Source organism: Nomascus leucogenys, chromosome 15 (assembly GCF_006542625.1).
Source record: "Nomascus leucogenys isolate Asia chromosome 15, Asia_NLE_v1, whole genome shotgun sequence".
NCBI lineage: Eukaryota > Metazoa > Chordata > Mammalia > Primates > Hylobatidae > Nomascus > Nomascus leucogenys.
The window spans coordinates 79,259,378-79,269,553 of record NC_044395.1 but is presented as its reverse complement, the minus strand read 5'-3'; the positions used below and the strand labels follow the sequence as shown (position 1 = coordinate 79,269,553).

Here is a 10,176-nt window from a genome sequence, read left to right as displayed (position 1 = left end):
AAGAGCATATTCTTTCTCAAGGATTGATTTTTTTTATTTCATATTTTATGCAGGAGTTTTCTCATTTACAGCAAAAGATTAATCCAGGTATTTATCCTGCCATATTATTAGAAATTGAAGGTTGAATATGTTTTCAAGTATTTTAAAATATGGCCAGGTGTGGTGGCTCACACCTGTAATCCCGGCACTTTGGGAGGCCAAGGCAGGTGGATCGCTTGAAGTCAGGCATTTGAGACCAGCCTGGCCAACATGGTGAAACCTCATCTCTACTAAAAACACAATTAGCTGGGCATGGTGGTATGCACCTGTAATCCCAGCTACTTGGGAGGCTGAGGCAGGAGAATCTCTTGAACCTGGGAGGTGGAGGTTGCAGTGAGCAGAGATCACACCACTGCACTCCAGCCTGGGTGATAGAGCAAGACTCCATCTCAAAAAATAAAATAAAATAAAATAGTAATACTCTTTTAATTTGACTCCATTTAACCAATCCACCAAATTAACTGATACAAAACATACTGATACCCCAGGCATACTAAACACTCTCAACTAGTAAACTACTATCTAGTATGTCTATGTACTTCTGCTCATTAGTTGCTACATGTCAAGAATTAGTCATATTTGTACTCAAATATATTTATGTATTTATTATTATTATATATACTTAAAGATAATATAAGTCACTAAATACCAGTGTGAAAGAAATGTTTGGTAAAGGTAAACACCACATTCAACATTGAGATTTTGAGGGACAGGAAGATATAAATATACAGAATGTATCAACTGACTTGGTAATGTTTTATTTCTTTTGCTGAGTGGTAGATGCACTGATGTTTGTTATATTATTATATATATTTTAGCAATAGGATCTTCCTTTTGTGCCCAGGCTGGAGTGCAGTGGTACAATCATAGCTCACTGCGACCTTGAACTCAACCAATCCTCCTGCATCAGCCTCGCAAAGCTAGGGCTACAGGCACAATGGAGACAGGGTCTCACTATGTTGCCTCTGGCTGATTTCAAACTCCTGGCCTCAAGTGACCCTCCTACATTAGCCTCCCAATGTTACATTATTTTTAATCTATTTTTCTCTATCAAGTATTCCATAATTAATATTAAAAATAATTGTTTCTATGAAAAGTAAGTTAATCCCTGGGAAGATATTAAAAGCAAATTGTTTAAAAATTGTCCTTCTAGGTTTGAGAAAGGGATAAAAATGGGCTGGGCGTGGTGGCTCACACCTGCAACTGCTTGAGCCTAGGAGTTTGAGACCAGCCTGAGCAACAGAGTGACACCCCATCTCTACTAATAATAATTTTTTAAAAATTAGCTGGGTGTGGTGCTGTGCACCTATAGTCCTAGCTACACAGAAGGGTGAGGTGGGAGGATCACCTGAGCCTGGAATTCGAGGCTGCAGTGAACCATTATTATGCCACTGCACTCCAGCCTGGTGAAACTGTCTCCAAAAATAAAATAAATAAAGTCATAAAATTAAGTAAGGTTTTATAACCAGACTGCCTGATGAACACTTTTAAATTTCTTGTAGCACTTTAATGCAATCTAAATGATCATTATTGACATGCTTTCAGAAAGACACCGCCTGTTGTCCCAGGTACTTGCCAGGCTGAGGCAGGAGGACCATTTCAGCCCAGGAGTTTGAGATTGTAGTGTGCTAAGACCATGCCTATAAATTGCCACTCCAGGCCGGGTGCAGTGGCTCACGCCTGTAATCCCAGCACTTTGGGAGGCCAAGGCAGGTGGGTCACCTGAGGTCAGGAGTTCAAGACCAGCCTGGCTGACATGGTGAAACCCTGTGTCTGCTAAAAACACAAAAATTAGCCAGGCATGGTGGCACACACCTATAGTCCCAGCTACTTGGGAGGCTGAGGCAGGAGAATCGTTTGAACCTCGGAGGTGGAGGTTGTGGTGAGCTGAGGTTGCACTACCACACTCCAGCCTGGGCAACAGATCAAGACTCTTTCTCAAAAATAAATAAATAAATAAATAGCCACTCCAATCTGGGCAACATGGAGAGGAGAGGAAAGGAAAGGATGGAGGGCTGGGGAGGGGAGGGGAGGTGAGTGGAGGGGAGAGGATTAGACGGGGAAAGGGGAAGAGAGGAAAGGAGGAATGAAATGAAGGGAGAAGGGAAAGGGGGAAGGAAAGGGAAAGGGAAAAGGAAGGGAAGGGAAAGATGGAAGGGAAGGGGGAAGGGATGGGAAGGCACTGCAAAACTCTAATCAGCTGAGCCGTACTCAAAGGCCTTGCCCTACAATCAGAAAATCAGCAAATGAACTTGTATCTACATGTGTATGTTTTAGGTCAATATAAAATGTTTATCATGGCTCTTTCTAAGAAGCATGTTTAAATTAGGTAACTACCTTCAACCTCAATCATGTTGGATAAGAGGGCTTCTAGTAGAAAGTATATCTGTTGAATCACATTACCAAACAGTGCACCATATACTTTAGTGTATGATAAAATAATTATGTTTCCTAATTATCTGAGGCTTCTTAGTTGGTCAACAGATGATGCTAATGCCAATGAGGCCAAGTTCTAAATTTCTTATGTTCTATGACCTCATGCTATGCCTTGAAACCTGGTTCACTATAAACATAGAAAGAAAACCAAAGAATATGGATAAATGTATTAATAATATTAAAAAACTCTTCAAGATTGTACATTCTTGGGAAAATATATAAGACAGAATGACAAGCTTAAAAGCATTTATACATCAGTTATGTAAAGAAAACAAAAGCTTAGAAAACCTAAAGTCATTAATAGAAGAGATTCAATTTTTCTTTATACTTTTTTTCTGTTTTCCAAATATGCTCCAATTATATTGAAATGTTCTTTTTTAAAAAATCAACTTTTTAAATTATATGGCCCGGCTGGGCATGGCAGCTCACACCTGTAATTCCAGCACTTTCAAAGGCCGAGGCAGGTGGATCACCTGAAGTCAGGAGTTCGAGACCAGCCTGGCCAACATATAGTGAAACCCCATCTCTACTAAAAATACAAAAATCAGCCGGGTGTGATGGCGCATGCCTGTAATCCCAGCTACTCGGGAGACTGAGGCAAGAAAATTGCTTGAACCCGGGTGGTACAGGTTGCAGTGAGCTGAGATCGTGCCACTGCACTCCAGCCTGGGCAACAGAGCGAGATTCTGTCTCAAAATAAATAAATAAATAAAAATAAACTATATGGCCCAATCACCTGAGGTCAGGAGTTTGAGACCAGCCTGGCCAACATGGCGAAACCACGTCTCTACTAAAAATACAAAAATTAGCCAGGCGTGGTGGCGCATGCCTGTAATCCCAGCTACACAGGAGACCGAGGCAGGAGAATCACTTGAAGCTGGGAGATGGAGGTTGCAGTGAGCCAAGATGACGCCACTGCACTCTAATCTGGGTGACAGAGTGAGACTCTCAAAAAACAAAAAAAAATAATTAACTAAATTAAATTATATGGCCCAATGGCATGGTGCTATTTTTAATTTTATATTTATTGACATCAGATTGGTAAAATTTATTTTATAAAACTAAAATTAACCTTTTCCAGAAGTAATCTTTGAAGTACTAAAGAAAAGACTGCCATGCTGAAGATCCATCATTTCTCCCTTCAGTTTGTCCGATGCAACATCAACGAGGGCAAGTTCATCAACCAAATCCTAAAATATATGAAAGTTCTGAATAAAATGTTCCTGCTTAAGTTTTAGGAGAATAAGAAGAATTTTCATGTGGCTACTTGATAATTAAAGGAATCTCATATTTTAATAGGGAAAAATGATATAAAAATAGTTTTTCAATGAGCCTGGGTGACCGAAAGTCAAGGTAAGTAAACATTAAGATGTAGCAAAAATTATTGTTTGACTTCATATAATTGTTAGAACCTTTTAGAGCTGGGTGTTTTTTGTTTTTGTTTTTGTTTTTTTGCCATTCAGATAACAATTTGAAACCAAGGAAAACAAAATGATTTCAAAGGCTTTTATTATATTTAGCCTTTATTTTTGTGTTTTTTGTTTTGTTTTGTTTTGTTTGAGATGAAGTCTCACTCTGTCGCCCAGGCTGGAGTGCAGTGGCACAATCTTGGGCACTGCAACCTCCGTCTCCCAGGTTCAAGTGATTTTCGTACTTCAGCCTCCTGAGTAGCTGGGATTACAGGCGCCTGCCACCATGTCCAGCTAATTTTTGTATTTTTAGTAGAGACGGGGTTTCACCATATTGGTCAGGCTGGTCTCAAACTCCTAACCTCAAGTGATCTGCCCACCTCAGCCTCGCAAAGTCCTGGGATTACAGGCCTGAGCCACCACACCTGGCAAGGATTTTATTATATTTAACCTTAAGCCTAATTTCTGAGTTGGCTAAAGCCGCTTTTAGTATGCGTCATTATGGCCCAAACAGGAAGGTAACCACCTCTGATGAACACTTATTGTTTTCATTTGTCTAGTGTCCCTTTTTCTGGTAATAGAATTTCTCTTTTCCATGGGAACCCATTCCATGTGTTTCAGTGCAGTACAATTAACGTTGGTCTTCCAAGCTTGGGGTAGATGGGCATAAAACCCAGACCTAGCCAATTGTTCCATCCTTTCCTTCTGGTCACAGAAATCAGTTCATAAGTGGACATATGGCCCAGGTATAAGAAACAAGCATGTCTATGAAGTTTGAAAATGGAAGATGGAAGATTACATCTCACTTTTCTTTGGAATCATAAGCTCTAAGAATAACATGCAAATCTAAGAACACTAGTAAGGACTGTAGAGTTGGAGAAAAAACAAGAATCTAAGAACAAACTGTACAGCCATCTTTACCACCACATAGAAAGACTCTACGAATTAAGCCAACAGAGAAAATCTCAACCAACATATGCAAAGATTATGTCTTGATATGTCTGAACTTCAGAATCCGGTAGTACCTGAAGCTAGTTTTGCCCTATTTCCAGTTACATGAACAATATATCATCTTTTTCTGCTTACCCTAATTTAAATTGGGTTTTTGTCACATGCGACAGAGTACGGAACTATATAGAAGGAGTGTATTCATTCAGATTTCAGTGGCCAGATTCCAAAGGCAAACAGTAAGGGAAAGAGGTAAAAGTCCCTACTTACAGCTAGGCATGGTGGCTCATGCCTGTAATCCCAGCACTTTGGGAGGCTGAGGCAGGCGGATCACGAGGTCAAGAAATCAAGGCCATCCTGGCCAACATGATGAAACCCCGTCTCTACTGAAAATATAAAAATTAGCTGGGCATGGTGGCACATGCCTGTAGTCCCAGCTACTCAGGAGGCTGAGGCAGGAGAATCGCTTGAACCTGGGAGACGGAGGTTGGCGGGAGCCGAGATCGTGCCGCTGCACTCCAGCCTGGCAACAGAGCAAGACTCCTTCTCAAAAAAAAAAAAAAAAAAAAAAAAAAAAGGGAACAATAAACACTGGGGACTCCAAAAGCAGACAGGGAGGAGGGCACAAAGGTTAAAAACAATACCTACTGGCAGCCAGGTGTGGTGGCTCATGCCTGTAATCCCAGTACTTTGGGAGGCCAAGGCAGGCGGATCACTTGAGGTCAGGAGTTCGAAACCAGCCTGGCCAACATGGAGAAACCGCATCTCTACTAAAAATTAAAAAATTGGCCGGGCGCGGTGGCTCACGCTTGTAATCCCAGCACTTTGGGAGGCCGAGGCGGGCGGATCACGAGGTCAGGAGATCGAGACCACAGTGAAACCTGTCTCTACTAAAAATACAAAAAATTAGCCGGGCGTGGTGGCGGGCGCCTGTAGTCCAGCTACTCGGAGAGGCTGAGGCAGGAGAATGGCGTGAACCCGGGAGGCGGAGCTTGCAGTGAGCCAGATGCGCCACTGCACTCCAGCCTGGCACAGAGCGAGACTCCGTCTCGGAAAAAAAAATAAAAATAAAAAAAAAAAAATAAAAATATAAAAAATTAGCCAGGCCTGGTGGTGCATACCTGTGGCCCCAGCTATTCAAGAGGCCGAGGCAGGAGAATCGCTTGAGCCTGGGAGGTGGAGGTTGCAGTGGGCCAAAATCGCGCCACTGCACTCCAACCTGGGTAACAGACAAATCCTGTCTCAAAAAAAGAAAAAGAAAAGTCAGAAAAAGAAAGGAAAAGAAAGAAGAAGTTAAAAAAAAAAAAAGGAAAAGAAAAGAAAGAGAGAAAGGAAGGAAGGAAGGAAGGGAGGGAGGGAGGGAGGAAAGGTCAAAGGATACATAATCGCTTTCAAGGGATTAACCCCGCAACCCTGAATACATCGACATATACAAGCCTCTGAAGTGCTCACTTGATTTTCAGCCACAGGATGGGCTTCTCACTCACCTTCAGTAAGATGCTAATAGCACAAGCCATGCCTACGGCACCAGTTCCAACAATAGTAATTTTACACTGGGAATTTTTATCATCCTCAATTAGCTTCTCCATTAGCTGCTCCTTGACAGTTGACATTTGGAGAACCTGATAGGGATAATGCAATTTCATTGGATTAACCACACTGAACATCTAAGAAACTACCTCTTCAGTTTGCAGAATGTTGGAGCCGGGGATGGGGGGAAGCCAAAGAAAGAATTTCCTGGTCAAAGGGTGCGGGGAGGGTAAAGCAAGGCCCAGTCTACCAGGCAATGGGAGGGCTGGGGCACCAGCGGGCTTTTGGATTTCTCCCTGCCCCCAGCCACCACTTTCACCCCAGCACCACACGCTCACAAATGCTTTGCTTGGCGCAATCAGTACAGATGACCCAAAAGGGCAAAGCACCACCTTTGAAGGAAGGCACAGAAGTGACACCAGAAAAATACACCAACGACACCTGAGGCGCGAAGCCGGGCGACGGTTGCCTTCTGCGCGACTCCAGACACGCACGCTCCCCCGCTCGGCTCTTCTGCGTCAGCACGCAAGCTCCGCCCCCCGCCGGGCCAGGCGCCGGCATGGGGCGTCTTTTCTGCCCTGGAGCGCTGTGTGGGTGGCGGCGGTCCAGATCACCGAAATGTTAATGCGAAGAATTCTAGACTGGCCCAAAGAGTGTGCAAGACGGGGATATCCATGCATTATTTGCAGGATTTTAAAAAATTATTAACTTCTGAAACTTCAGGACTGAGTGCTGAAACAAAGTTAGAATTTCTCTTGAGAGAACAGAGGGTAGTAATGAAACGCAAAGATGCGAAGGATGCTTTCAATTTACAGCAAGAAATTGTTAATATTTATAACTCATGGCCGGACGCGGTGGCTCACACCTGTAATCCCAGCACTTTGGGAGGCCGAGGCAGGTGGATCACCTGAGGTCAGGAGTTTGAGACCAGCCCGGCCAACGTGGCAAAACCCCGTCTCTACTAAAAATATAAAATTAGTCGGGCATGATGGTGCATGCCTGTAGTCCCAGCTACTTGGGAGGCTGAGGCAGGAGAATCGCTTGAACCCAGGAGGCGGAGGTTGCAGTGAGCCAAGATCGCACCACTGTGCTCCAGACTGGGCAACGAGAGAGAAACTCCATCTCAAAAAAATATATACATATATATATATATATATATTTTTTTTTTTGTGAGAGAGATATATATATCTCACAGAAGGGGACACAACCTACTCCATCTTTTGTCGAGTATTTGCATTTGAACCTTTTTCAAAATCCAAAATATAATTTATTTTTCTTATAATAGCCTGTAGTGTTGTTATTGTTGTTGTTTTTGAGATACAGTCTCACTCTGTCGCCCAAGCTGGAGTGCAGTGGCGCGATCTCAGTTCACTGCAACCTCCACCGCCTGGGTTCAAGCAATTCTCCTGCCTCAGCCTCCCAAGTAGCTGGGACTACAGGCGTGCGCCACCACGCCCGGCTAATTTTTGTATTTTTAGTAGAGATGGGGTTTCACCATGTTGGCCAGGATGGTCTCCAACTCTTGACCTCGTGATCCGCCCTCCCAAAGTGTTGGGATTACAGGCGTGAGCCACCGCGCCCAGCCGCAGGGCAAATTTTTTTGTATTTTTTTGTATTTCACCATGCTGGCCAGGTTGGTCTCGAACTCTTGACCTCAAGTGATCTGCCCACCTCGGCCTCCCAAAGTGCTGGGATTACAGGCGTGAACCACCACGCCCAGTCAGTATTTGTTTTTAATATGGTTCAGATTATGCAATAACCCTGCTTTAAACTCTTCCGTGGCTTTCCATTACATGTAGAGTAACCCACTTTTACCACAACCTAGATCTTCAAGATTTGGCCTCCTACCCCCACTTCCGATATCATTTCAGGACACTCAATACACTCCCTTCCAACTAGGCTTTGGACAGCTTTTTTGGATCAGGACTTTTTGCTGTTCTTTAAACCAAGAAAACTCTTTCCCTGGCCCTTCTCAAGGTTGATTCCTCATTTTCAGCTTTGCACATACATGCTCTGGCTTTCCTTGACAAATGTCAAATACCATCATTTCCTGTATCTCTCTCTCTTACGGCACTTTTCTCAACCAACAATTAGCCTGAAGCTAGAGGCCCCCTATAGCAGACAGGAGCAGCAACTACTTGGTCCTATACCTCCACAGCAACCTCGTTTATCCCCGGGCTGAGAGGGAGATTGCTGGCCTGGATGGACTGGAAATTTAAGCTCTACACCTGCCTCAGGCCCCTGGCGGCCACGGAAGGTATCAGCTTGGTAGTGGCCAAACATGCTAGATGACTAGAACTGGCTCTTCATCCATGCCTGCCCAAATACTCCAAACTTACTTAACAGTTTGCTTATTTGATTGCAGTAACTTTAGGAGAACCAAAATTTGTCTTTATTTATTCTTGTACATTGCAACATTTACCAAAGTATAGTAGGTACTCACTACAGAATTTTGGGGCCAGATATGGTGGCTCACACCTGCAATCCCAGCACTTTGGGAGGCCGAGGCTTCAGCCCAGGAGTTCAAGACCAGCCTGGCAACATAGGGAGACCCCCATCTCTACCCCAAAAACTAAAAATAAAATAATTTTTTTTTTTTTTTTTTTGAGACGGAGTCTCACAGTCTCGCCCAGGCTGGAGTGCAGTGGTCCGATCTCGGCTCACTGCAAGCACCACCTCCCGGGTTCACGCCATTCTCCTGCCTCAGCCTCCTGAGTAGCTGGGACTACAGGCGCCCGCCACCACGCCCTGCTAATTTTTTGTATTTTTAGTAGAGATGGAGTTTCACCATGTTAGCCAGGATGTTCTCAATCTCCTGACCTTGTGATCCGCCCACCTCAGCCTCCCAAAGTGCTGGGATTACAGGCGTGAGCCACCGTGCCTAGCCAAAATAAAAAAATTTTTGAAGAATTTTTAAAGAACATAGCTTTGAAGTACTGAGTTTTATTTTGGCAACATGGGCTTTAGTGGGGAAAAAAAAAGGAAGTAGAACCATGTTCTGAGCATCACATTTGCTTCTACACTAACTGGCAACTTCTGTGAGATGGGGATAAGGCCTGCTTAATTTAGTTTCCAAGGTTACTATGAAAAAAAATCAAGGTTCTTTGCAGAGTTGGCCTGTTCCTTGCCTGGGGCAGGAAGGTACATACTGAACCTGGAACATTTATTTTGCCCATAAGTAAGGAAGCTTTACAAGATTGTATTTGAAAATTCATGAAAGATTAATAGAATCATTATTTCACTTAAGTATTATTTTTCAGTCATGTTGGTATTGACTAATTTACTGTATCAAATAATATAAAATTAATGTAAATTTAAAAATTTTAAAGACTGAGGGTGACTCAAAGTTTACAAAAGGCTACAGGATTAAGTACAGGCTTTTTGTGCTAATTAAAATATTCTTTTTTTTTTTTTGAAACAGGGTCTCACTCTGTCACCCAGGCAGTGGTGGGATCTTGCCTCCCGGGTTCAAGGGATCCTCCCACCTGAGCCTCCCATGCAGCTAGGACTACAGGCACCCGCCACCACGCCTGGCTAATTTCTTTTTTGTAGAGACAGGCTTTTGCCATGCTGCCCAGACTGGTCTCGAACTCCTGGGCTCAAGCAATCTACCCACCTTGGCCTCCTAAAGTGCTGGGAATTACAAGCCACCGCACCCAGCCTACATTCTAAGATTAGATACTGGTGATGGTTGCCAACTATGTGAATACGCTAAAAATCCACAGAACGATACGCTTTATAGCTGTGTCCAACTCTTTGAATGTGAGGACTCTTTAGGTGGCGGCGGGTATCCAGATTATGAACTTTTTTGCAG

General features: G+C 43.5%; 1 protein-coding gene across 1 annotated transcript in view; it reads right to left on the bottom strand.

Annotated features, from left to right (window-relative positions):
• Positions 1-6,445, bottom strand: part of LOC115838645 (L-lactate dehydrogenase A chain-like) — a 9,395-nt gene extending 2,950 nt beyond the window's left edge. Inside the window, exon 1 of the mRNA XM_030829717.1 lies at positions 6,320-6,445. Within this exon, the coding sequence (XP_030685577.1) occupies positions 6,320-6,445 (126 nt within the window). The remainder of the gene's footprint in view (positions 1-6,319) is intronic.
• Positions 6,446-10,176: the final 3,731 nt, after the last annotated feature.